At 45.0% G+C, this 27,628-nt stretch overlaps 1 protein-coding gene across 1 annotated transcript in view; it reads left to right on the top strand.

The window, feature by feature from the left end:
* LOC139563414 (alpha-actinin-1-like) overlaps positions 1-27,628 on the top strand; it is a gene marked incomplete in the record, with an annotated part of 117,402 nt that overhangs the window by 71,153 nt on the left and 18,621 nt on the right. Inside the window, 9 exon segments of the mRNA XM_071382063.1 lie at positions 158-239; positions 9,178-9,263; positions 14,897-14,989; positions 17,448-17,573; positions 17,767-17,871; positions 20,058-20,205; positions 20,542-20,692; positions 22,353-22,461; positions 27,285-27,425. Of these exon segments, the coding sequence (XP_071238164.1) occupies positions 158-239; positions 9,178-9,263; positions 14,897-14,989; positions 17,448-17,573; positions 17,767-17,871; positions 20,058-20,205; positions 20,542-20,692; positions 22,353-22,461; positions 27,285-27,425 (1,041 nt within the window).

Below are 27,628 nucleotides of genomic sequence, written 5' to 3'. Positions count from 1 at the left end.
GTTCTGTCCCTCTATCTGTCGTTCTGTCCCTCTACCTGTCTGTCTGTCTACCTGTCTACCTCTCTCTGTTTACCTGTCTGTCTGTCTGTCTATTCCTCCTCCTCTCTCCTGTAGTATGAACCCTGACCTCTATCTCTGTCTCTCCTCTCACCTGTAGGATGACCCCATGACTAACCTGAACACAGCCTTCGACGTGGCAGAGAAGTACCTGGACATCCCCAAGATGTTGGACGCTGAGGGTAAGACCAGGAGGGTCAAGGGTCAAGGGTTAAGGAAGTGTTTCCCAAACCTGGTGCTGAAGACCAAACCCTTTGATTATTTGAATCGGGTGTTAGTGTTCGGGCCAAAACAAACATGTGCACTCCTTTGGGTCCCCAGAACCAGGATGAAGAAACACAAAGCAGACAGAAGTGGAGACTGTGACATTCATGAAAAAATGACCTTAACAGTGTCGTTTGGTGTTTAAACTAGATACAAATGCAGCTTGGCACCCTATTCCCTATTAAGTGCACTACTTTTGACCAGCTTTGGTGTAAAGTAGTGCACTATATAGGTAATATGGTGCCATTAGGGATGCAGCCGTTGTCTTTCAGTGGTATTTGTTGTTGTTTGACCCCACAGAAGGTTGTATGGTCCTCTCATTTTTCAGGAAGCTGAACGGAGGAATACAGTCAGATGACAGACTGCTCTCTCTATTCCGTTCCTCTTGCCTTGTCCCAGTGCCCCATTTTAAACCTCTGTACATCAATATACATGTCATGGAGGGTCAGAGAGAGAGAGAGTGTGTGTGTGTGTGTGTGTGTGTGTGTGTGTGTGTGTGTGTGTGTGTGTGTGTGTGTGTGTGTGTGTGTGTGTGTGTGTGTGTGTGTGTGTGTGTGTGTGTGTGTGTGTGTGTGTGTGTGTGTGTGTGTGTGTGAGTGTGTGTGTGTGTGTGTGTACGTGTACGTAAGTGCGAGTGCGTTTTCTAGAATTTTCCCCTAGATTAGCACGCCGTCTGGAGTGACTCAAAGGGACGTTCCTCTTCCTGGATATTAGTCTCCTGTTTATCATCATGTCATTGTGGGGTGGAGGTCTTTACCATAGAGTTGGATAGAGCAGGAGTTCTCAACGTTTTTTGGGAACCGGGGACCCCACCCTCATAATCAGAACACAACTCTAGTGAGGTGATTAAAAATAGCATACAACGGGTTTTACAATGACTTCGGCGGTGCGTGTCCGGATGACCCAAGTCTCGGTGGAGTACAGTGGATACCAATAGTGAGCCTCCCAGACCCATGTTGCTCAGGGTTTAACAACGTTGGAGATGAATAATATAACATTGTATTACAACCTCTAAAATTACTCCACGGATCCCTTTGACAAAATGTGTTTAATCTGTTTTTATTAGTAATATTAATTAAAACAATTATGTACCCGTGTGTGTATGTATATATATATATACACTGCTCAAAAAAATAAAGGGAACACTTAAACAACACAATGTAACTCCAAGTCAATCACACTTCTGTGAAATCAAACTGTCCACTTAGGAAGCAACACTGATTGACAATAAATTTCACATGCTGTTGTGCAAATGGAATAGACAACAGGTGGAAATTATAAGCAATTAGCAAGACACCCCCAATAAAGGAGTGGTTCTGCAGGTGGTGACCACAGACCACTTCTCAGTTCCTATGCTTCCTGGCTGATGTTTTGGTCACTTTTGAATGCTGGCGATGCTTTCACTCTAGTGGTAGCATGAGACGGAGTCTACAACCCACACAAGTGGCTCAGGTAGTGCAGCTCATCCAGGATGGCACATCAATGCGAGCTGTGGCAAGAAGGTTTGCTGTGTCTGTCAGCGTAGTGTCCAGAGCATGGAGGCGCTACCAGGAGACAGGCCAGTACATCAGGAGACCGTAGGAGGGCAACAACCCAGCAGCAGGACCGCTACCTCCGCCTTTGTGCAAGGAGGAGCACTGCCAGAGCCCTGCAAAATGACCTCCAGCAGGCCACAAATGTGCATGTGTCTGCTCAAATGGTCAGAAACAGACTCCATGAGGGTGGTATGAGGGCCCGACTTCCACAGGTGGGGGTTGTGCTTACAGGCCAACATCGTGCAGGACGTTTGGCATTTGCCAGAGAACACCAAGATTGGCAAATTCGCCACTGGCGCCCTGTGCTCTTCACAGATGAAAGCAGGTTCACACTGAGCACATGAGCACATGTGACAGACGTGCCAGAGTCTGGAGACGCCGTGGAGAATGTTCTGCTGCCTGCAACATCCTCCAGCATGACCGGTTTGGCGGTGGGTCAGTCATGGTGTGGGGTGGCATTTCTTTGGGGGGCCACACAGCCCTCCATGTGCTCGCCAGAGGTAGCCTGACTGCCATTAGGTACCGAGATGAGATCCTCAGACCCCTTGTGAGACCATATGCTGGTGCGGTTGGCCCTGGGTTCCTCCTAATGCAAGACAATGCTAGACCTCATGTGGCTGGAGTGTGTCAGCAGTTCCTGCAAGAGGAAGGCATTGATGCTATGGACTGGCCCGTCCGTTCCCCAGACCTGAATCCAATTGAGCACATCTGGGACATCATGTCTCGCTCCATCCACCAACGTCACGTTGCACCACAGACTGTCCAGGAGTTGGCGGATGCTTTAGTCCAGGTCTGGGAGGAGATCCCTCAGGAGACCATCCGCCACCTCATCAGGAGCATGCCCAGGCGTTGTAGGGAGGTCATACAGGCACGTGGAGGCCACACACACTACTGAGCCTCATTTTGACTTGTTTTAAGGACATTACATCAAAGTTGGATCAGCCTGTAGTGTGGTTTTCCACTTTAATTTTGAGTGTGACTCCAAATCCAGACCTCCATGGGTTGATACATTTGATTTCCATTGATCATTTTTGTGTGATTTTGTTGTCAGCACATTCAACTATGTAAAGAAAAAAGTATTTAATAAGAATATTTCATTCATTCAGATCTAGGATGTGTTATTTTAGTGTTCCCTTTATTTTTTTGAGCAGTGTATATATATATGTATATATAAAATATGTATATATAATATGTATATATATATATATATACAGTGGGGAGAACAAGTATTTGATACACTGCCGATTTTGCAGGTTTTCCTACTTACAAAGCATGTAGAGGTCTGTAATTTTTATCATAGGTACACTTCAACTGTGAGAGACGGAATCTAAAACAAAAATCCAGAAAATCACATTGTATGATTTTTAAGTAATTAATTTGCATTTTATTGCATGACATAAGTATTTGATACATCAGAAAGCAGAACTTAATATTTGGTACAGAAAGTATTCAGACCCCTTGACTTTTTACACATTTTTATTACGTTACAGCCTTATTCTAAAATTGATTACAATATATATATATATTTTATCAATCTACACACAATACCCCGTAATGAGAAAGCAAAAACAGGTTTTTAGGAAATTTTGCAAATGTAAAAAAATTTACATAAGTATTCAGACCCTTTGCTCAGTACTTTGTTGAAGCACCTTTGCTAGCAATTACAGCTTCGCGTCTTCTTGGGTATGATGCTACAAGCTTGGCACACCTGTATTTGGGGAGTTTCTCCCATTGTTGTCTGCAGATCCTCTCAAGCTCTGTCAGGTAGGATGGGGAGCATCGCTGCACAGCTATTTTCAGGTCTCTCCACAGCTATTTTCAGGTCTCTCCAGAGATGTTTGATCGGGTTCAAGACCGGGCTCTGGCTGGTCCACTCAAGGACATTCAGAGACTCGTCCCGAAGCCACTCCTGCGTTGTCTTGGCTGTGTTCTTAGGGTTGTTGTCCAAAGGTGAACCTTTGCCCCAGTCTGAGGTCCTGAAAACTCAGGAGCAGGTTTTCATCAAGGATCTCTCTGTACTTTGCTCCGTTCATCTTTGCCTTGATCCTGACTAGTCTCCCAGTCCCTGCTGCTGAAATACATCCCCACGCCACTCAGGAACATTCAATGTCATCTTGGTAAACAACTCCAGTGTATATTTGGCCTTGTGTTTTAGGTTATTTTCCAGCTGAAAGGTACATTTGTCTACCAGTGTCTGTTGGAAAGCAGACTGAACCAGGTTTTCCTCTAGGATTTTGCCTGTGCTAAGCTCTATTCCGTTTCTTTTTATTGTAAGAAAACTCCCTTGCCGATGACAAGCATACCCATAACATGATGCAGCCAACACCATGCTTGAAAATATGAAGAGTGGTACTCAGTGATGATGTGTTAGATTTGGCCCAAACATAACGCTTTGTATTCCGGACATAAAGTTAATTTCTTTGCCACATTTTTTGTGGTTTTACTTTGTGCCTTATTGCAAACAGGATACATGTTTTGGAATATTTTTTATCCTGTACAGGATTCCTTCTTTTCACTCTGTCATTTAGGTTAGTATTGTGGAGTAACTACAATGTTGTTGATCCATCCTCAGTTTTCTCCTATCACAGCCATTAAACTCTGGTAACTATAAAGTCACTATTGGCCTCATGGTGAAATCCATGAGAGGTTTCCTTCCTCTCCGGCACCTGTATCTTCTCGACTGACGGACCTTACAGATAATTGTATGTGTAGGGTACAGAGATGAGGTAGTCATTCAAAAATCATGTTAAACACTATTATTGCACACAGTGAGTCCATGGGCTCCCGAGTGGCGCAGCGGTCTAAGTCACTGCATCTCAGTGCTTTAGGCGTCACTGCAGACACCCTGGTTCGAATCCAGGCTGTATCACAACCGGCCGTGATTGGGAGTCCCATAGGGCGGCGCACAGTTGGCCCAGCGTCGTCCGGGTTTGGCCGTCATTGTAAATAAAAATTTGTTTTTAACTGACTTGCCTAGTTAAATAAACGTTAAATACATTTTTACTCACGGATTTAGGCTTGCCATAACAAAGGGGTTGAATACTTATTGACAGAAGACATTTCAGTTTTTCATATTTAAAAAAAATGAATTTGTAAAAAAATTCTAAAAGCATGATTCCACTTTGACATTACGGGGTATTGTGTGTAGACCAGTGACACAAAATGTAAACTTAAAACATTTTAAATTCAGGCTGTAACAGAACAAAATGTGTGGAAAAGTACAGGGGGTGTGAATACTTTCTGAAGGCACTGTACAGGCACTGCTGTCACTGACGCTATTATTGCAAAGATACAAAGCTCCGCCCTCTATTTCAACTCTATGGTCTTGACTCATTTGTCTGTTGTGTTAAACCTATCCAGAAGTAGTATAGTGTATTTAGAGAACAGGGTGTGTTTACCATTCACCAACCAGTCTTTACCACATGTAATTTATCTGTTGTGTTTAACATGATCATTACCATACCCCCTCCTCCCCCTCTCCTCCTTCCTCCATCCCCCCCCATCCACCCTCTCTCTCTACAGACATCGTGGGCACGGCCCGCCCGGATGAAAAGGCCATCATGACCTACGTGTCTAGCTTCTACCACGCATTCTCTGGCGCCCAGAAGGTATCCCAGGATGCAACTCTCCCCCCTCCTCCTCACCTCTTCCTCACTTCTCCGTCCTCTTCCTCACCTCTCCCTCCTCACCTCTCCCCCTCCTCCTCACCTCTCCCCCTCCTCCTCACCTCTCCCCCTCCTCCTCACCTCTCCCCCTCCTCACCTTTCCCCCTCCTCACCTTTCCCCCTCCTCCTCCTCCTCACCTCTCCCTCCTCCTCACCTCCTCCTCCTCACCTCTCTATCCCCTCTCCCCCTCCTCCTCCTCACCTCCTGGTGGTTTGGTTCCTGCTCCTCTATCTGTCCTCTAACACTAACCATTCTCTCTCTGCAGCTGCACCGCCCCCGCCCAACAGGGGGGAACCTCTCACGCTCTTCCTCTTCTCTCTCCGCATTGGTTCACAGTTTCACACCTCCAAATGCATGATGGGAAAATAAATAGTATATCTCTGTTGCTATAACAGGCACCAGTCAGACCGTCTCCAGTCAGTCAGACCAGTCTACCACAACTAACTCAACTCCTAGTACATGTAATTGTTTGATTGGATTCATCACTTTATGTAGCGAGGGAGGGAGGGCGGGGGGACTCCTTAACCCCAACTACCGCCAATGTGTACATGGTCACCTTTGAGTTGAGTGAGTCATGTTTTCATTGGATCTCTCGGCACATAGATAGATGTAGTTTTATGTGAAACCATCTGGTTCTACAGTGGTTGATGATAGTTGTTCGGGATCTCTTAGCTTTAACAGGTTTCTTTTCAGAGTGAATTCAGGATATCAATATGTGTGATACACATATCTGAACTAAACTAAAGAAGAAGAGTTGTGTAGTTATATAAGGACCAGAACTAAAGAAGAAGAAGAGTTGTGTAGTTATATAAGGACCAGAACTAAAGAAGAAGAGTTGTGTAGTTATATAAGGACCAGAACTAACGAAGAAGAAGAGTTGTGTAGTTATATAAGGACCAGAACTAAAGAAGAAGAGTTGTGTAGTTATATAAGGACCAGAACTAACGAAGAAGAAGAGTTGTGTAGTTATATAAGGACCAGAACTAAAGAAGAAGAGTTGTGTAGTTATATAAGGACAAGAGCTAAAGAAGAAGAAGAGTTGTGTAGTTATATAAGGACCAGAACTAAAGAAGAAGAGTTGTGTAGTTATATAAGGACCAGAACTAAAGAAGAAGAGTTGTGTAGTTATATAAGGACCAGAACTAACGAAGAAGAAGAGTTGTATAGTTATATAAGGACCAGAACTAAAGAAGAAGAAGAGTTGTGTAGTTATATAAGGACCAGAACTAAAGAAGAAGAAGAGTTGTGTAGTTATATAAGGACCAGAACTAAAGAAGAAGAGTTGTGTAGTTATATAAGGACCAGAACTAAAGAAGAAGAGTTGTGTCGTTATATAAGGACCAGAACTAACGAAGAAGAAGAGTTGTGTAGTTATATAAGGACCAGAACTAAAGAAGAAGAGTTGTGTAGTTATATAAGGACCAGAACTAAAGAAGAAGAGTTGTGTAGTTATATAAGGACCAGAACTAAAGAAGAAGAAGAGTTGTGTAGTTATATAAGGACCAGAACTAAAGAAGAAGAAGAGTTGTGTAGTTATATAAGGACCAGAACTAAAGAAGAAGAGTTGTGTAGTTATATAAGGACCAGAACTAAAGAAGAAGAAGAGTTGTGTAGTTATATAAGGACCAGAACTAAAGAAGAAGAAGAGTTGTGTAGTTATATAAGGACCAGAACTAAAGAAGAAGAGTTGTGTAGTTATATAAGGACCAGAACTAAAGAAGAAGAAGAGTTGTGTAGTTATATAAGGACCAGAACTAAAGAAGAAGAGTTGTGTAGTTATATAAGGACCAGAACTAAAGAAGAAGAGTTGTGTAGTTATATAAGGACCAGAACTAAAGAAGAAGAGTTGTGTAGTTATATAAGGACCAGAACTAAAGAAGAAGAAGAGTTGTGTAGTTATATAAGGACCAGAACTAAAGAAGAAGAAGAGTTGTGTAGTTATATAAGGACCAGAACTAAAGAAGAAGAGTTGTGTAGTTATATAAGGACCAGAACTAAAGAAGAAGAAGAGTTGTGTAGTTATATAAGGACCAGAACTAAAGAAGAAGAAGAGTTGTGTAGTTATATAAGGACCAGAACTAAAGAAGAAGAGTTGTGTAGTTATATAAGGACCAGAACTAAAGAAGAATAGTTGTGTAGTTATATAAGGACCAGAACTAAAGAAGAAGAAGAGTTGTGTAGTTATATAAGGACCAGAACTAAAGAAGAAGAAGAGTTGTGTAGTTATATAAGGACCAGAACTAAAGAAGAAGAAGAGTTGTGTAGTTATATAAGGACCAGAACTAAAGAAGAAGAAGAGTTGTGTAGTTATATAAGGACCAGAACTAAAGAAGAAGAGTTGTGTAGTTATATAAGGACCAGAACTAAAGAAGAAGAGTTGTGTAGTTATATAAGGACCAGAACTAAAGAAGAAGAAGAGTTGTGTAGTTTTATAAGGACCAGAACTAAAGAAGAAGAGTTGTGTAGTTATATAAGGACCAGAACTAAAGAAGAAGAAGAGTTGTGTAGTTATATAAGGACCAGAACTAAAGAAGAAGAGTTGTGTAGTTATATAAGGACCAGAACTAAAGAAGAAGAAGAGTTGTGTAGTTATATAAGGACCAGAACTAAAGAAGAAGAGTTGTGTAGTTATATAAGGACCAGAACTAACGAAGAAGAAGAGTTGTGTAGTTATATAAGGACCAGAACTAAAGAAGAAGAGTTGTGTAGTTATATAAGGACCAGAACTAACGAAGAAGAAGAGTTGTGTAGTTATATAAGGACCAGAACTAAAGAAGAAGAGTTGTGTAGTTATATAAGGACCAGAACTAAAGAAGAAGAAGAGTTGTGTAGTTATATAAGGACCAGAACTAACGAAGAAGAAGAGTTGTGTAGTTATATAAGGACCAGAACTAAAGAAGAAGAGTTGTGTAGTTATATAAGGACCAGAACTAACGAGCACATTGCAGCAGCGGGGCAGCAGAGAGACCAGCTGTGTTTAAAAGACAGAGTGGAAAAAAGATTCTCTCTATTTATAATTGGAAGAGAGTATTCAGACACGGCCTTCCATTTTATTTTGGCATGTAGAAGAAGAAGGAGAGGAATGGGGTCAAGAAGAAGAGTATGAGCAGTATATAGTGAACCTCCATGTAGCTCAGATTACTGTATAAAGAAGGCTACATCAGACAAATTCACACTATCAACAAGTATGCTGAATTCAGTCAGAGGCATTACTAAATGTGAAAGAGCCAACTCCTACCCACCTGTTTAGTGGTGACACCAGGAATAGTAACCATTGGGACTATAACAGCTAAACCGCCAATAGAATCCAAACAGATAAACTAACAAACCAACCAACCTGGTCAGACTAGTGTCTGACAACCTGGTCAGACTGGTGTCTGACGTCTCCTCTCTTCCTAGTGTCTGACAACCTGGTCAGACTGGTGCCTGTTGTCTCCTCCTGGTCAGACTGGTGCCTGTTGTCTCCTCTCTCCCTGGTGCCTGACAACCTGGTCAGACTGGTGTCTGTTGTCTCCTCTCTCCCTGGTGTCTGACTGTACAGCTCCACCTGCTGGAACCTTTTGTCTCTGCACACTTTTACTCTGCGCTTCTCTCTCTCTTTTTTCCATCTCTCCTTCCCTCTCCCCTTCTCCTCCTCCCTTTGTTCCCTGGGCAGACATCGTTAGCACGTTGAGGCCGGATGAGAAGGCCATCATGACTTATGTGTCGTGTTACTACCACGCTTTCTCAGGCAAGCAGAAGGTACAGTACCACAGTGTTACTACCAGGCCTTCTCAGGCAAGCAGAAGGTACAGTACCACAGTGTTACTACCAGGCTTTCTCAGGCAAGCAGAAGGTACAGTACCACAGTGTTACTACCAGGCCTTCTCAGGCAAGCAGAAGGTACAGTACCACAGTGTTACTACCAGGCCTTCTCAGGCAAGCAGAAGGTACAGTACCACAGTGTTACTACCAGGCCTTCTCAGGCAAGCAGAAGGTACAGTACCACAGTGTTACTACCAGGCCTTCTCAGGCAAGAAGAAGGTACAGTACCACAGTGTTACTACCAGGCCTTCTCAGGCAAGCAGAAGGTACAGTACCACAGTGTTACTACCACGCTTTCTCAGGCAAGCAGAAGGTACAGTACCACAGTGTTACTACCAGGCCTTCTCAGGCAAGCAGAAGGTACAGTACCACAGTGTTACTACCAGGCCTTCTCAGGCAAGCAGAAGGTACAGTACCACAGTGTTACTACCAGGCCTTCTCAGGCAAGCAGAAGGTACAGTACCACAGTGTTACTACCAGGCCTTCTCAGGCAAGCAGAAGGTACAGTACCACAGTGTTACTACCAGGCCTTCTCAGGCAAGCAGAAGGTGAGCGCCTCCCTCTAGTCTCTAGTCTTTAGTCTTTCTAGACCACTAGAGACTGTAATAGTCCTGTACCACTAGAGACTGTAATAGTCCTGTACCACTAGAGACCGTAATAGTCCTGTACCACTAGAGAACATAATAGTCCTGTACCACTAGAGGACCTAATAGTCCTGTACCACTAGAGACCGTAATAGTCCTGTACCACTAGAGACCGTAATAGTCCTGTACCACTAGAGACTGTAATAGCCCTGTACCACTACAGACTGTAATAGTCCTGTACCACTAGAGACTGTAATAGTCCTGTACCACTAGAGACCGTAATAGTCCTGTACCACTAGAGACCGTAATAGTCCTGTACCACTAGAGACTGTAATAGTCCTGTACCACTAGAGACCGTAATAGTCCTGTACCACTAGAGACTGTAATAGTCCTGTACCACTAGAGACTGTAATAGTCCTGTACCACTAGAGACTGTAATAGTCCTGTACCACTAGAGACTAATAGTCCTGTACCACTAGAGACCGTAATAGTCCTGTACCACTAGAGACTGTAATAGTCCTGTACCACTAGAGACTGTAATAGTCCTGTACCACTAGAGACCGTAATAGTCCTGTACCACTAGAGACTGTAATAGTCCTGTACCACTAGAGACTGTAATAGTCCTGTACCACTAGAGACCGTAATAGTCCTATACCACTATAGACCGTAATAGTCCTGTACCACTAGAGGACCTAATAGTCCTGTACCACTAGAGACTGTAATAGTCCTGTACCACTAGAGACCGTAATAGTCCTGTACCACTAGAGACTGTAATAGTCCTGTACCACTAGAGACTGTAATAGTCCTGTACCACTAGAGACCGTAATAGTCCTATACCACTATAGACCGTAATAGTCCTGTACCACTAGAGGACCTAATAGTCCTGTACCACTAGAGACCGTAATAGTCCTGTACCACTAGAGACCGTAATAGTCCTATACCACTAGAGACTGTAATAGTCCTATACCACTAGAGACTGTAATAGTCCTGTACCACTAGAGACTGTAATAGTCCTGTACCACTAGAGAACATAATAGTCCTGTACCACTAGAGACTGTAATAGTCCTGTACCACTAGAGGACCTAATAGTCCTGTACCACTAGAGACTGTAATAGTCCTGTACCACTAGAGACTGTAATAGTCCTGTACCACTAGAGACTGTAATAGTCCTGTACCACTAGAGACTGTAATAGTCCTGTACCACTAGAGACTGTAATAGTCCTGTACCACTAGAGGACCTAATAGTCCTGTACCACTAGAGACCGTAATAGTCCTGTACCACTAGAGACCGTAATAGTCCTGTACCACTAGAGACCGTAATAGTCCTGTACCACTAGAGACTGTAATAGTCCTGTACCACTAGAGAACATAATAGTCCTGTACCACTAGAGACTGTAATAGTCCTGTACCACTAGAGGACCTAATAGTCCTGTACCACTAGAGACTGTAATAGTCCTGTACCACTAGAGACCGTAATAGTCCTATACCACTATAGACCGTAATAGTCCTATACCACTAGAGACTGTAATAGTCCTGTACCACTAGAGACTGTAATAGTCCTGTACCACTAGAGACCGTAATAGTCCTGTACCACTAGAGACTGTAATAGTCCTGTACCACTAGAGACCGTAATAGTCCTGTACCACTAGAGACTGTAATAGTTCTGTACCACTAGAGACTGTAATAGTCCTGTACCACTAGAGACTGTAATAGTCCTGTACCACTAGACCACCATAGTCCTATACCACTAGACCACCATATCACCGTACCATAGTCCTATACCACTAGACCACCATACCATAGTCCTATACCACTAGACCACCATACCATAGTCTTTCCAATAGTCCTATACCACTAGACCACCATACCATAGTCCTATACCACTATACCCCCACACCATAGTCCTATACCACTAGACCACCATACCACTAGACCGCCATACCATAGTCCTATACCACTAGACCACCGTACCATAGTCCTATACCACTATACCCCCACACCATAGTCCTATACCACTAGACCACCATACCACTAGACCGCCATACCATAGTCCTATACCACTAGACCACCGTACCATAGTCCTATACCACTATACCCCCAGACCATAGTCCTATACCACTATACCCCCACACCATAGTCCTATACCACTAGACCACCATACCACTAGACCGCCATACCATAGTCCTATACCACTAGACCACCGTACCATAGTCCTATACCACTATACCCCCACACCATAGTCCTATACCACTAGACCACCATACCATAGTCTTTCCAATAGTCCTATACCACTAGACCACCGTACCATAGTCCTATACCACTATACCCCCACACCATAGTCCTATACCACTAGACCACCATACCATAGTCTTTCCAATAGTCCTATACCACTAGACCACCGTACCATAGTCCTATACCACTATACCCCCACACCATAGTCCTATACCACTATACCACCAGACCATAGTCCTTCCAATAGTCCTATACCACTAGACCACCGTACCATAGTCCTATACCACTATACCCCCACACCATAGTCCTATACCACTATACCACCAGACCATAGTCCTTCCAATAGTCCTATACCACTAAACCAACATATAAAGTAGTCCCGATGCTTCTCGGTGGTGTAGGATGAATGAACAAGGTCCCGATGCTTCTCGGTGGTGTAGGATGAATGAACAAGGTCCCGATGCTTCTCGGTGGTGTAGGATGAATGAACAAGGTCCCGATGCTTCTCGGTGGTGTAGGATGAATGAACAAGGTCCCGATGCTTCTCGGTGGTGTAGGATGAATGAACAAGGTCCCGATGCTTCTCGGTGGTGTAGGATGAATGAACAAGGTCCCGATGTGTCCGTTGACATGGAGGTAAACATCTTCACCGGCATTTTACAAGGTTTTATGTCATCCAATGGAAGAGAATTATCAACATAACAAAAAATAAACTTAAACATGAAGTCCAACGTTCAACGGACAGCTATCTCGCCTGTCATATAGAAGAAACTGAGCTAAGTGATGAGCACATACAGGCTACAAATAATACAAGGAAACTTTGAGTGGGCTAGCTCGCCGTATTATTCACTTAACTGTTATGCTAGCTGCTAGTACTACAGTAGCAGCTAATACATTAGCTAATGTTAGTTAGCTTGCCAAAAGTCTCATAATCCAAGGTGGTTTAATTCTCCGTAGTCCAAAGTGGTGGTGTAACTTCACAGCGGCAACATGACTAGGAAGAAGATTCACGTTGTATGCCACGGATGAACCGCCTCGGCTTGAGAGGGAGATTCAAACCCGTGAGACCGTCCATTGTAAGTCACGCGTTGTTTAGCTGGGAAGGCTATTCCATATGCAATGTTGAGGGACCCGAGCTGGCGTTTGACCCAATCGTAGCCTTTTCTTTTTTCAGTGCAGATCCGCGGATAGGTCAGGGAAGGACATGATCTCTTGGTCCCCGTACATCACCTTGCCCATAGCCCTGGCTTTCCGCCTCACTTGTCTTAAAAGTTGAGAAACTTCATGATAAGGAATCGAGGAGAGGAGTGGGTTCTCAGGCCTGAAGGAGCCGGAAGCCGATGGGCTCTTTCAATGCGCAGGGGGTCCGGAAAGTTGTCCAGACCTAATGCCTCGGGAAGGCATCTCTCGAGAAATGCAACTGCGTCACCATTTTTCCACTTTTTCGGGTAGATTAACCCAGTCTCAAATTTGACCTCCTGTTTATGGTTCTCGAGCGAGTTTAGTTTTGAAGTAAGGTCCGCCACCTGTTTTTCCAACTTTTCGGTCGTTGTTTTGACACTGATGACAGTATCTTCTAGCCCATTCCTCTACTGTACTCTCTGATGAAGAGAGAGTGTACCTCACTTGCTGCTAGCCCATTCCTCTACTGTACTATCTGATGAAGAGAGACTGTACCTCACTTGCTGCTAGCCCATTCCTCTACTGTACTATCTGATGAAGAGAGAGTGTACCTCACTTGCTGCTAGCCCATTCCTCTACTGTACTATCTGATGAAGAGAGAGACATATGAGTAGATAGATAGGTAGAGAGATATCTAGATAGACGTTTAGATATCTAGACAGAGAGAGACGGTTAGATATCTAGACAGAGAGAGGAGGAGAGTTAGATATCTAGACAGAGAGATGAGGAGAGTTAGATATCTAGACAGAGAGATGAGGAGAGTTAGATATCTAGACAGAGAGAGGGAGAGATAGTTAGATACAGGATCTAGAGAGAGAAAGAGAGTTAGATACAGCATCTAAAGAGGGAGAGAGAGTTAGATATTGAGAGAGAGGGTTAGATACAGTATCTAGAGAGGGAGAGAGAGTTAGATACAGTATCTAGAGAGGGAGAGAGAGTTAGATATCGAGAGAGAGAGAGAGAGAGAGAGAGTTAGATACAGTGTCTAGAGAGGGAGAGAGAGTTAGATATCCAGAGAGAGGGTTAGATACAGTATCTAGAGAGGGAGAGAGAGTTAGATACAGTGTCTAGAGAGGGAGAGAGAGTTAGATATCAAGAGAGAGAGTTAGATAGTGTCTAGAGAGGGAGAGAGAGTTAGATATCAAGAGAGAGAGTTAGATACAGTGTCTAGAGAGGGAGAGAGAGTTAGATATCAAGAGAGAGAGTTAGATACAGTGTCTAGAGAGGGAGAGAGAGTTAGATATCAAGAGAGAGAGTTAGATACAGTGTCTAGAGAGGGAGAGAGAGTTAGATATCAAGAGAGAGAGAGAGAGAGAGAGTTAGATACAGTGTCTAGAGAGGGAGAGAGAGTTAGATATCAAGAGAGAGAGTTAGATACAGTGTCTAGAGAGGGAGAGAGAGTTAGATATCAAGAGAGAGAGTTAGATACAGTGTCTAGAGAGGGAGAGAGAGTTAGATATCTAGAGAGAGAGAGTTAGATATCAACCATGACGTGTTCTGACTGACTACAGTAACCGTTCCCATGGCGATGATAGAATGTATTCACCATGTTCCTTCCTCTTCCTCCCCCAGGCGGAGACGGCAGCCAATCGGATCTGCAAGGTGCTGGCTGTCAACCAGGAGAATGAGCAGTTGATGGAGGATTACGAGAAGCTGGCTAGTGATGTAAGAACCACACCCCTTCTCTGTCCCCCTCCCCCATAATCAAAATCAATTCAAATTGTATTAGTCACATGTGCCCAAATACAACAGGTGTAGGTAGACCTTACAGTGAAATGCTGAATACAACAGGTGTAGGTAGACCTCACAGTGAAATGCTGAATACAACAGGTGTAGTAGACCTTACAGTGAAATGCTGAATACAACAGGTGTAGTAGACCTTACAGTGAAATGCTGAATACAACAGGTGTAGGTAGACCTCACAGTGAAATGCTGAATACAGCAGGTGTAGTAGACCTTACAGTGAAATGCTGAATACAACAGGTGTAGGTAGACCTCACAGTGAAATGCTGAATACAGCAGGTGTAGTAGACCTCACAGTGAAATGCTGAATACAACAGGTGTAGTAGACCTCACAGTGAAATGCTGAATACAACAGGTGTAGTAGACCTCACAGTGAAATGCTGAATACAACAGGTGTAGTAGACCTTACAGTGAAATGCTGAATACAACAGGTGTAGGTAGACCTTACAGTGAAATGCTTACTTACAGGCCCTTAACCAACAATGATTTAAGAAGTTTTAAGGAACAAAACGTTTTAAGTAAAAAAATAGATAAGTCAAATATTTAAAATAAAAGTAACAAATAATTAAACAGCAGCAGTAAAATAACAATAGCGAGGCTATATACAGGGGTTACCAGAGTCAATGTGCGGGGGCACCGGTTAGTCGAGGTAATTGAGGTAATATGTACATGTAGGTAGAGTTAAAGTGACTATGCATAGATAATAAACAGAGAGTAGTAGCAGTGTAAAAGAGGGGTCTGGGTAGCCATTTGATTAGCTGTTCAGGAGTCTTATGGCTTGGGGGTAGAAGCTGTTAAGAAGCCTTTTGGACCATGCATTCCCCTCTCTTCCCTCTCTCCCTGCTCCCCCTCTCTTCCCTCTCCCCACTCCCCCTCACCCCCTCTTCTTACTCCCAGTCCTAGCCCAGAGGCTGGTTGCTCTGACAGTGTAGAGACTAAGACCTCACAATGTCACACAACACAGGTGACAACTAGGTATCAGAAATATGAGTAAAGCAACAGAGTGGCCTGTGTCTCAGGCTGTTTGTGCTGTCATGTTACGCATGACAAGGAGTGGGTGGGTCCCACAAACTGATCTGGGACCAGGCTAACAAAAAAGGAACAGTAGGTAGAATTGTGTTTATTGAATTAGCTTCCTACATTCACACTGCTACATGTATTAGTTATTCACTATTAGTAACAAAAGTCTCTCTCTCTCTTTCCATTCCTTTTTCTCATTGTGTTAACCTGCTCTACCACTCCTTCACTGTCCCTCTATACCTGCCCTGTCTGTCCCTCCTCCTTCTCCTTCTGTCCCTCTATACCTGCCCTGTCTGTCCCTCCTCTCCTCCTTCTCCTTCTGTCCCTCTATACCTGCCCTGTCTGTCCCTCCTCCTTCTCCTTCTGTCCCTCTATACCTGCCCTGTCTGTCCCTCCTCTCCTCCTTCTCCTTCTGTCCCTCTATACCTGCCCTGTCTGTCCCTCCTCTCCTCCTTCTCCTTCTGTCCCTCTATACCTGCCCTGTCTGTCCCTCCTCTCCTCCTTCTCCGTCTGTCCCTCTATACCTGCCCTGTCTGTCCCTCCTCTCCTCCTTCTCCTTCTGTCCCTCTATACCTGCCCTGTCTGTCCCTCCTCTCCTCCTTCTCCGTCTGTCCCTCTATACCTGCCCTGTCTGTCCCTCCTCTCCTCCTTCTCCTTCTGTCCCTCTATACCTGCCCTGTCTGTCCCTCCTCTCCCCCTCCTCCTTCTGTCCCTCTATACCTGCCCTGTCTGTCCCTCCTCTCCTCCTTCTCCTTCTGTCCCTCTATACCTGCCCTGTCTGTCCCTCCTCTCCTCCTTCTCCTTCTGTCCCTCTATAACTGCCCTGTTTGTCCCTCCTCTCCTCCTTCTGTACCTCTATACCTGCCCTGTCTGTCTGTCCCTCCTCTCCTCCTTCTCCTTCTGTCCCTCTATACCTGCCCTGTCTGTCCCTCCTCTCCTCCTTCTCCTTCTGTCCCTCTATAACTGCCCTGTTTGTCCCTCCTCTCCTCCTTCTCCGTCTGTCCCTCTATACCTGCCCTGTCTGTCCCTCCTCTCCTCCTTCTGTCCCTCTATAACTGCCCTGTCTCTCCCTCCTCTCCTCCTTCTCCGTCTGTCCCTCTATACCTGCCCTGTCTGTCCCCCGTCACCTCTTACCCCTACTCCTTACAATCTACACTCTCCTCCTGTTCCTCTCTCCCTCCTCTCCTCCAATTCTCCCTCTCCTCCTGTTCCTCTCTCCCTCCTCTCCTCCAATTCTCCCTCTCCTTCTGTTCCTCTCTCCATCCTCTCCTCCAATTCTCCCTCTCCTTCTGTTCCTCTATGCCTCTCCTCTTCCACCCCCCCCCCCCCCCTCTCTCTTCCTCTTTTCACCCCCCCATAGCTTCTAGAGTGGATCCGTCGCACCATCCCGTGGCTGGAGAACCGTGCTCCAGAGAACACCATGCAGGCGATGCAGCAGAAGCTGGAGGACTTCAGGGACTATCGCCGCCAACACAAGCCCCCCAAGGTTCCACACCCGCTTGGATTGTTATAATAATTGTCACTAATTCCTTTTATGAATCAGGGCTCCCTTGTGAAAGAGACATCGGTCTCAATGGGACTTCCCTGAATAGGTTTAATAATAATACGAACAGTGTGTGACTAAGTCATTTTGGATGGAACCGTCTGCTAAGAGGCACATTTAATTGTGATATTAAAAGGTCCAGGAGAAGTGCCAGCTGGAGATCAACTTCAACACCCTGCAGACCAAGCTGAGGCTGAGTAACAGACCTGCCTTCATGCCCTCTGAGGGGAAGATGGTGTCGGTAGGTAACCTACAGTATGAAGTACACTACACACCCCTCTCTCTCTCTGTTTCTTTCTCTCTCTCTCTCTCTCTCTGTTTCTCTCTGTTTCTCTCTCTCTCTCTGTCTCTCTCTCTCTCTCTGTCTCTCTCTCTCTCTCTGTTTCTTTCTCTCTCTCTCTCTGTTTCTTTCTCTCTCTCTCTCTCTCTCTCTCTCTCTCTCTCTGTTTCTCTCTCTCTTTCTGTCTCTCTCTCTCTCTCTGTTTCTCTCTCTCACTCTCTCGCTCTCTCTGTCTCTCTCTCTGTCTCTCTCTCTCTCTCTCTCTCTGTCTCGCTCTCTCCCTCTCTCACTCTTTGCCTCTCTCTCTGTTTCTTTCTCTCTCTCAATTCAATTTCAATTCAATTCAAAGGGCTTTATTGGCATGGGAAACATATGTTAACATTGCCAAAGCAAGTGAAATGTAATAAACAAAAGTGAAAATAAACAATAAAAAGTTAATAGCAAATATTACAGCCACAGAAGTTCCAAAAGAATAAAGACATTTCAAATGTCACATTATGTATATATACAGTGTTGTAACGATGTGCAAATAGGAAAAATAAATAAACATAAATATAGGTTGTATTTACAATGGTGTTTGTTCTCCACTGATTACAAATCTTGCTGCTGTGATGTCACACTGTTATATTTCACCCAATAGATATGGAGGTTTATCAAGATTGGATTTGTTTTCAAATTCTCTGTGGATCTGTGTAATCTGAGGGAAATATGTCTCTCTAATATGGTCATACATTGGGCAGGAGGTTAGGAAGTGCAGCTCAGTTACCACCTCATTTTGTGGGCAGTGTGCACATAGCCTGTCTTCTCTTGAGAGCCAGGTCTGCCTACGGCGGCCTTTCTCAATAGCAAGGCTATGCTCACTGAGTCTGTACATAGTCAAAGCTTTCCTTAAGTTTGCATCAAGTCACAGTGGTCAGGTATTCTGCCACTGTGTACTCTCTGTTTAGGGCCTAATAACATTCTAGTTTGCTCTGTTTTTTTTGTAAAATCTTTCCAATGTGTCAAGTAATTATCTTTTTGTCTTCTCATGATTTCTCTCTCTCCGTCTCTCGCTCTTTCTCTCTCCACGCCCTCTGTTTAAGTCAGTTGTTATTTACACATTCGAGGAGATCAGCATCGGCTTTAGCGAGACGCTGCTCAGATTCCCGAATCTTGATCACAAAACGAGCAGCTACACTGAACACAAATATAAACGCAACATGTAAAGTGTTGGTCCCGTGTTTCATGAGTTGAAATAAAAGATCCCAGAAATGTTCCATACGCACAAAAAGCTTTTCTCTCAAGTTTTGAGCACAAATGTGTTTACATCCCTGTTAGTGAGCATTTCTCCTTTGCCAAGATAATCCATCCACCTGACAGGTGTGGCCTATCAAGAAGCTGATTAAACAGCATGATCATTACACAGATGCACCTTGTGCTGGGGACAATAACTTTAAAATGTGCAGTTTTGTCACACAACACAATGCCACAGATGTCTCAAGTTTTGAGGGAGCTTGTAATGGTCATGCTGACTGCAACCAGAGCTGTTGCCAGAGAATTGTATGTTCATTTCTCTACCATAAGCCGCTCAACCAACGTAATTTTAGAGAATTTGGCAGTACGTCCAACCGGCCTTACAACCGCAGACCACGTGTAACCAAACCAGCCCAGGACCTCCACATCCGGCTTCTTCACCTGAGGGTTTGTCTGAGACCAGCCACCCAGACAGCTGATGAAACTGAGGGTTTGTCTGAGACCAGCCACTCGGACAGCTGATGAAACTGAGGGTTTGCATAACCGAAGAACTTCTGTTGTGAAAACAATCCTCTCTAACACCCTGGAGCCTCGTTTCCATCGTCACTTTAAATCAGCCCCCCCCTCCCTCCCCCTCCCTCAGACACAACTTGATTGGTGACTGGTGACTGGTGATTGGGGATTGGTGATTGGTGACTGGTGACTGGTGATTGGTGATTGGTGACTGGTGATTGGTGATTGGTGACTGGTGACTGGTGATTGGTGACTGGTGACTGGTGATTGGTGACTGGTGACTGGTGATTGGTGATTGGTGACTGGTGATTGGTGATTGGTGACTGGTGACTGGTGATTGGTGACTGGTGACTGGTGACTGTAAGCTGAACCTATATATGTTAGTTGTTGTATTTGCGCAGGACGTCTCTAACGCGTGGGGCGGTCTAGAGGGGGCGGAGAAGGGTTATGAGGAGTGGCTCCTCAACGAGATCCGCCGGCTGGAGAGACTCGACCACCTGGCCGAGAAGTTCCGCCAGAAAGCAGCCATCCACGAAACCTGGACAGAAGGTACCAGAACCATGCAAGAACACCACTTCTGTTTCCGCTTTCGATTCAAACTATTATTGTAAAGTGACTTAATTGTAAACTGCATTGTTGGTTAAGGGCTTGTAAGTCAGCATTTCACTGTAAAGGTCTACACATGTTTTATTCAGCGCACGTGACAAATAACATTTGATTTGTTACCCAGAAATGATTTGATATGGAATGTACGATCACTGTGTGCAGCACCTTAAATATGTATCATGTCGTCTGTAATCTGTTTTTTGTTCAACATACATTCTGTATTCGTGTATTTACTGTATCCATTTTCCAGCGATGTCTGTGGTGTGTCTCCCCCTGCAGGTAAGGAGGTGATGCTGCAGGCGCGGGACTTTGAGACGGCCTCTCTGTCTGAGATAAAGGCTCTGCTGAAGAAACATGAGGCCTTCGAGAGCGACCTGGCCGCGCACCAGGACCGCGTAGAGCAGATAGCTGCCATCGCTCAGGAGTTAAAGTAAGGAGGGAATGAGGGAGGGAAGAAAGAGGGAAGGAGGGAGGGAAGAAAGAGGGAAGAGGAGAGGAGGGATGGAGGGAAGAGGGAGGGAGGGATGGAGGAAGGAGGGGAGGGATGGATGGAGGGTGGAGGGATGAGGGAGGGAGGGATGGAGGGGGGAGGGAGGGATGAGGGAAGGAGGGAGGAGGGAGGGAGGAAGGCACAGGAGTTAAAGTAAGGAGGGAGGGAGGATGAAGGGAGGGAAGGAGGGAAGGAGGGAGAGATGGAGGAGGGAGGGAGGCACAGGAGTTAAAGTAAGTAGGGAGGAAGGATGAAGGGAGGGAGGGAAGGAGGGAGAGATGGAGGAGGGAGGGAGGAGGGAGGGAGGCACAGGAGTTAAAGTAGGGAGGAGGGAGTAATGGAGGGAGGGGAGGAGGGAGTAATGGAGGGAGGGAAGGAGGGAGAGATGGAGGAGGGAGGGAGGCACAGGAGTTAAAGTAAGTAGGGAGGAAGGATGAAGGGAGGGAGGGAAGGAGGGAGAGATGGAGGAGGGAGGGAGGGAGACTTTATACAATGACGTAATGATTACCATCTCACAGGAGAGTGGTGTAGATGAAAGGCGATCACCATCTCACAGGAGAGTGGTGTAGATGAAAGGTGATTACCATCTCACAGGAGAGTGGTGTAGATGAAAGGTGATTACCATCTCACAGGAGAGTGGTGTAGATGAAAGGTGATTACCATCTCACAGGAGAGTGGTGTAGATGAAAGGTGATCACCATCTCACAGGAGAGTGGTGTAGATGAAAGGTGATCACCATCTCACAGGAGAGTGGTGTAGATGAAAGGCGATCACCATCTCACAGGAGAGTGGTGTAGATGAAAGGTGATTACCATCTCACAGGAGAGTGGTGTAGATGAAAGGTGATTACCATCTCACAGGAGAGTGGTGTAGATGAAAGGTGATTACCATCTCACAGGAGAGTGGTGTAGATGAAAGGTGATTACCATCTCACAGGAGAGTGGTGTAGATGAAAGGCGATCACCATCTCACAGGAGAGTGGTGTAGATGAAAGGTGATCACCATCTCACAGGAGAGTGGTGTAGATGAAAGGCGATTACCATCTCACAGGAGAGTGGTGTAGATGAAAGGTGATTACCATCTCACAGGAGAGTGGTGTAGATGAAAGGTGATTACCATCTCACAGGAGAGTGGTGTAGATGAAAGGTGATCACCATCTCACAGGAGAGTGGTGTAGATGAAAGGTGATTACCATCTCACAGGAGAGTGGTGTAGATGAAAGGCGATCACCATCTCACAGGAGAGTGGTGTAGATGAAAGGCTTTCAGTCACTTTTGTTGCAGGTTGTTTTGATTGAAGTTCCTCCACTGTATTTACAATATGGCTGCTATAACATTATAGTGACCTGCTCTGTCTCGTTCCCCTGTCTCATTCCCCTGTCTCGCTCCCCTGTCTCGCTCCCCTGTCTCGCTCCCCTGTCTCGCTCCCCTGTCTCTCTTCCCTGTCTCGTTCCCCTGTCTCGTTCCCCTGTCTCGTTCCCCTGTCTCGTTCCCCTGTCTCGTTCCCCTGTCTCGTTCCCCTGTCTCGCTCCCCTGTCTCGTTCCCCTGTCTCGTTCCTCTGTCTCGTTCCCCTGTCTCGCTCCCCTGTCTCGTTCCTCAGTGAGCTGGACTACTATGACTCCCCCAGCGTGAACGCTCGCTGCCAGAACATCTGTGACCAATGGGACGCCCTGGGAGCCCTGACCCAGAAACGCAGCGAGGCTCTGCAGGTACAGTAGGAGGGGCTTAATGGGGCGGGGCTCTGCAGGTACAGTAGGAGGGGCTTAATGGGGCGGGGCTCTGCAGGTACAGTAGGAGGGGCTTAGTGGGGTGAGGCTCTGCAGGTACAGTAGGAGGGGCTTAATGGGGCGGGGCTCTGCAGGTACAGTAGGAGGGGCTTAATGGGGCGGGGCTCTGCAGGTACAGTAGGAGGGGCTTAGTGGGGCGAGGCTCTGCAGGTACAGTAGGAGGGGCTTAATGGGGCGGGGCTCTGCAGGTACAGTAGGAGGGGCTTAATGGGGCGGGGCTCTGCAGGTACAGTAGGAGGGGCTTAGTGGGGCGAGGCTCTGCAGGTACAGTAGGAGGGGCTTAGTGGGGAGTGGCTCTGCATGTACAGTAGGAGGGGCTTAATGGGGCGGGGCTCTGCAGGTACAGTAGGAGGGGCTTAGTGGGGCGAGGCTCTGCAGGTACAGTAGGAGGGGCTTAGTGGGGAGTGGCTCTGCATGTACAGTAGGAGGGGCTTAGTGGGGAGGGGCTCTGTTAAGCAGGGCTTAACAGGGTGTGTCTCTGTTGATAAGCAGGGCTTAACAGGATGTGTCTCTGTTGATAAGCAGGGCTTAACAGGGTGTGTCTCTGTTGATAAGCAGGGCTTAACAGGGTGTGTCTCTGTTGATAAGCAGGGCTTAACAGGGTGTGTCTCTGTTGATAAGCAGGGCTTAACAGGGTGTGTCTCTGTTGATAAGCAGGGCTTAACAGGGTGTGTCTCTGTTGATAAGCAGGGCTTAACAGGGTGTGTCTCTGTTGATAAGCAGGGCTTAACAGGGTGTGTCTCTGTTGATAAGCAGGGCTTAACAGGGTGTGTCTCTGTTGATAAGCAGGGCTTAACAGGGTGTGTCTCTGTTGATAAGCAGGGCTTAACAGGGTGTGTCTCTGTTGATAAGCAGGGCTTAACAGGATGTGTCTCTGTTGATAAGCAGGGCTTAACAGGGTGTGTCTCTGTTGATAAGCAGGGCTTAACAGGATGTGTCTCTGTTGATAAGCAGGGCTTAACAGGGTGTTTCTCTGTTGATAAGCAGGGCTTAACAGGATGTGTCTCTGTAGGTAGGATGGGCTTAGTGGGTGTGGTCTACAGGGAGGAGGTGCTTAGTTAGTAGTGGTCCTTTAAGTAGGAGGAGCTTGTCATAGAGCATGGAAATGCTAGAAGGGCCAAAGCCCACGCCTCTGAGACCTCGGAACGTTCACTTGAATGTGAATTTATTTCTATGGGTGCTGACGGGAAGCACTGTCCTTCACAGGAAAGAGACAGTCCATTACTGATGTATACTGTATATGTCAGGGATAAACGCTAATGTTCTCTACATTACCTTGGAAATCATGGACGATGCAGGAGCCGAGTCCCTTTGCAGAGTTCATTTTTCCAAGGTAATGTACAAAACTGAGGAGTTTATCCCGCTTATACCACAGTTGCCAAAGAATACATATTAAAACACACATTTACTGGTATGAATACTTTTTAAAAATTGTAAAAAAAAAAAAGTCAAGTGAATTCCTACTTTCTCATCTTTTGGGTGCTAGAGATGTGACCGAGTCGTTCGTTCTTTAAGTCCCGTCGCCATGCTCGCTAGCAACGTTCTGATCCCTTGTTTGCTAGCTAGCCAGCTAGCTACAGCTAACACAAACATGACCTTTGCAGCCAGAATAACAGCAAAGTAGCTGTTTTCTCTTGGATACATCCATGACAATGAGCTGATCATTTTAGTTTGTTGCTAAGCTAACCTGCCAATATGACAACCTAAATCAAAAATACCGGAGTTGCTGAAAACAGCTGCTCAAACTATAAACGTTGGGAGGGGAGCGAGGACATTCATGTTCATCACTCACCACGTTAGGTCATCACTCACCACGTTAGGTCATCACTCACCACGTTAGGTCATCACTCACCACGTTAGGTCATCACTCACCACGTTAGGTCATCACTCACCACGTTAGGTCATCACTCACCACGTTAGGTCATCACTCACCACGTTAGGTCATCAGATGCTCCAAAACAATATGTCTCTGCAAAAAAACACATCAGCTAGTTAGCGAAGTTTTTCCTCGTAGTTGTGGGTTTATCTTTCTGTAACTTTGTAGCCAGTACAGTCTGCATGTGTAGTTGTTGGTTTATCTTTCTGTAACTTTGTAGCCAGTACAGTCACCATGTGTAGTTGTTGGTTTATCTTTCTGTAACTTTGTAGCCAGTACAGTCACCATGTGTAGTTGTTGGTTTATCTTTCTGTAACTTTGTAGCCAGTACAGTCTGCATGTGTAGTTGTTGGTTTATCTTTCTGTAACTTTGTAGCCAGTACAGTCTGCATGTGTAGTTGTTGGTTTATCTTTCTGTAACTTTGTAGCCAGTACAGTCACCATGTGTAGTTGTGGGTTTATCTTTCTGTAACTTTGTAGCCAGTACAGTCACCATGTGTAGTTGTTGGTTTATCTTTCTGTAACTTTGTAGCCAGTACAGTCTGCATGTGTAGTTGTTGGTTTATCTTTCTGTAACTTTGTAGCCAGTACAGTCACCATGTGTAGTTGTGGGTTTATCTTTCTGTAACTTTGTAGCCAGTACAGTCACCATGTGTAGTTGTGGGTTTATCTTTCTGTAACTTTGTAGCCAGTACAGTCACCATGTGTAGTTGTGGGTTTATCTTTCTGTAACTTTGTAGCCAGTACAGTCACCATGTGTAGTTGTTGGTTTATCTTTCTGTAACTTTGTAGCCAGTACAGTCACCATGTGTAGTTGTGGGTTTATCTTTCTGTAACTTTGTAGCCAGTACAGTCACCATGTGTAGTTGTGGGTTTATCTTTCTGTAACTTTGTAGCCAGTACAGTCACCATGTGTAGTTGTTGGTTTATCTTTCTGTAACTTTGTAGCCAGTACAGTCACCATGTGTAGTTGTTGGTTTATCTTTCTGTAACTTTGTAGCCAGTACAGTCACCATGTGTAGTTGTGGGTTTATCTTTCTGTAACTTTGTAGCCAGTACAGTCACCATGTGTAGTTGTTGGTTTATCTTTCTGTAACTTTGTAGCCAGTACAGTCACCATGTGTAGTTGTTGGTTTATCTTTCTGTAACTTTGTAGCCAGTACAGTCACCATGTGTAGTTGTGGGTTTATCTTTCTGTAACTTTGTAGCCAGTACAGTCACCATGTGTAGTTGTTGGTTTATCTTTCTGTAACTTTGTAGCCAGTACAGTCACCATGTGTAGTTGTGGGTTTATCTTTCTGTAACTTTGTAGCCAGTACAGTCACCATGTGTAGTTGTTGGTTTATCTTTCTGTAACTTTGTAGCCAGTACAGTCACCATGTGTAGTTGTGGGTTTATCTTTCTGTAACTTTGTAGCCAGTACAGTCACCATGTGTAGTTGTGGGTTTATCTTTCTGTAACTTTGTAGCCAGTACAGTCTGCATGTGTAGTTGTTGGTTTATCTTTCTGTAACTTTGTAGCCAGTACAGTCTGCATGTGTAGTTGTTGGTTTATCTTTCTGTAACTTTGTAGCCAGTACAGTCACCATGTGTAGTTGTGGGTTTATCTTTCTGTAACTTTGTAGCCAGTACAGTCACCATGTGTAGTTGTTGGTTTATCTTTCTGTAACTTTGTAGCCAGTACAGTCTGCATGTGTAGTTGTTGGTTTATCTTCCTGTAACTTTGTAGCCAGTACAGTCACCATGTGTAGTTGTGAGTTTATCTTTCTGTAACTTTGTAGCCAGTACAGTCACCATGTGTAGTTGTTGGTTTATCTTTCTGTAACTTTGTAGCCAGTACAGTCACCATGTGTAGTTGTTGGTTTATCTTTCTGTAACTTTGTAGCCAGTACAGTCACCATGTGTAGTTGTTGGTTTATCTTTCTGTAACTTTGTAGCCAGTACAGTCTCCCTGTGTAGTTGTGGGTTTATCTTTCTGTAACTTTGTAGCCAGTACAGTCACCATGTGTAGTTGTGAGTTTATCTTTCTGTAACTTTGTAGCCAGTACAGTCACCATGTGTAGTTGTTGGTTTATCTTTCTGTAACTTTGTAGCCAGTACAGTCACCATGTGTAGTTGTTGGTTTATCTTTCTGTAACTTTGTAGCCAGTACAGTCACCATGTGTAGTTGTGGGTTTATCTTTCTGTAACTTTGTAGCCAGTACAGTCTGCATGTGTAGTTGTTGGTTTATCTTTCTGTAACTTTGTAGCCAGTACAGTCACCATGTGTAGTTGTTGGTTTATCTTTCTGTAACTTTGTAGCCAGTACAGTCTCCCTGTGTAGTTGTGGGTTTATCTTCCTGTAACTTTGTAGCCAGTACAGTCTCCATGTGTAGTTGTGGGTTTATCTTTCTGTAACTTTGTAGCCAGTACAGTCTGCATGTGTAGTTGTTGGTTTATCTTTCTGTAACTTTGTAGCCAGTACAGTCACCATGTGTAGTTGTTGGTTTATCTTTCTGTAACTTTGTAGCCAGTACAGTCTCCCTGTGTAGTTGTGGGTTTATCTTTCTGTAACTTTGTAGCCAGTACAGTCTCCATGTGTAGGCGCATATTACATCCTGATTGCAAGGGTCACAATATTTTTTCCAAATGTCCCGATATGGTTCCTGGTTTTAATGTCCCTTCTAGCCAATCAGAAATTCGTATTCAACAATGCTGTGGTATAAATATATATGAATGCGATCAATTAGATGATCAATTAGATGATCAATTAGATGCTCAATTCAGTTTGATGGTCCATAGGTTCCGTGCTTAATTTGAGCGGGATCTGCTCATAGGTCTAATAACGATACAGTCTTTCTCCGCTGTGTTTCCTCGTGTGGAACCGACAGAGAACTGAGAAGCTTCTGGAGACCATAGACCAGTTATATCTGGAGTTTGCCAAACGAGCTGCTCCGTTCAACAACTGGATGGAGGGAGCCATGGAGGATCTGCAGGACACCTTCATAGTTCACACTATAGAGGAGATACAGGTTAGTACTGTAGAGACACACACACACACACATACACACACACACGTAAACACGTGCACACACACACACACACGTAAACACGCGCACGCACACACACACACACACACACACACACACACACACACACACACACACACACACACACACACACACACACACACACACACACACACACACACTCACACTAACACATTTCTGTGTGT

The sequence above is a fragment of the Salvelinus alpinus genome, chromosome 34 (assembly GCF_045679555.1).
Source record: "Salvelinus alpinus chromosome 34, SLU_Salpinus.1, whole genome shotgun sequence".
NCBI classification, from domain to species: domain Eukaryota; kingdom Metazoa; phylum Chordata; class Actinopteri; order Salmoniformes; family Salmonidae; genus Salvelinus; species Salvelinus alpinus.
This window is presented reverse-complemented; position numbering and strand designations above follow the sequence as displayed.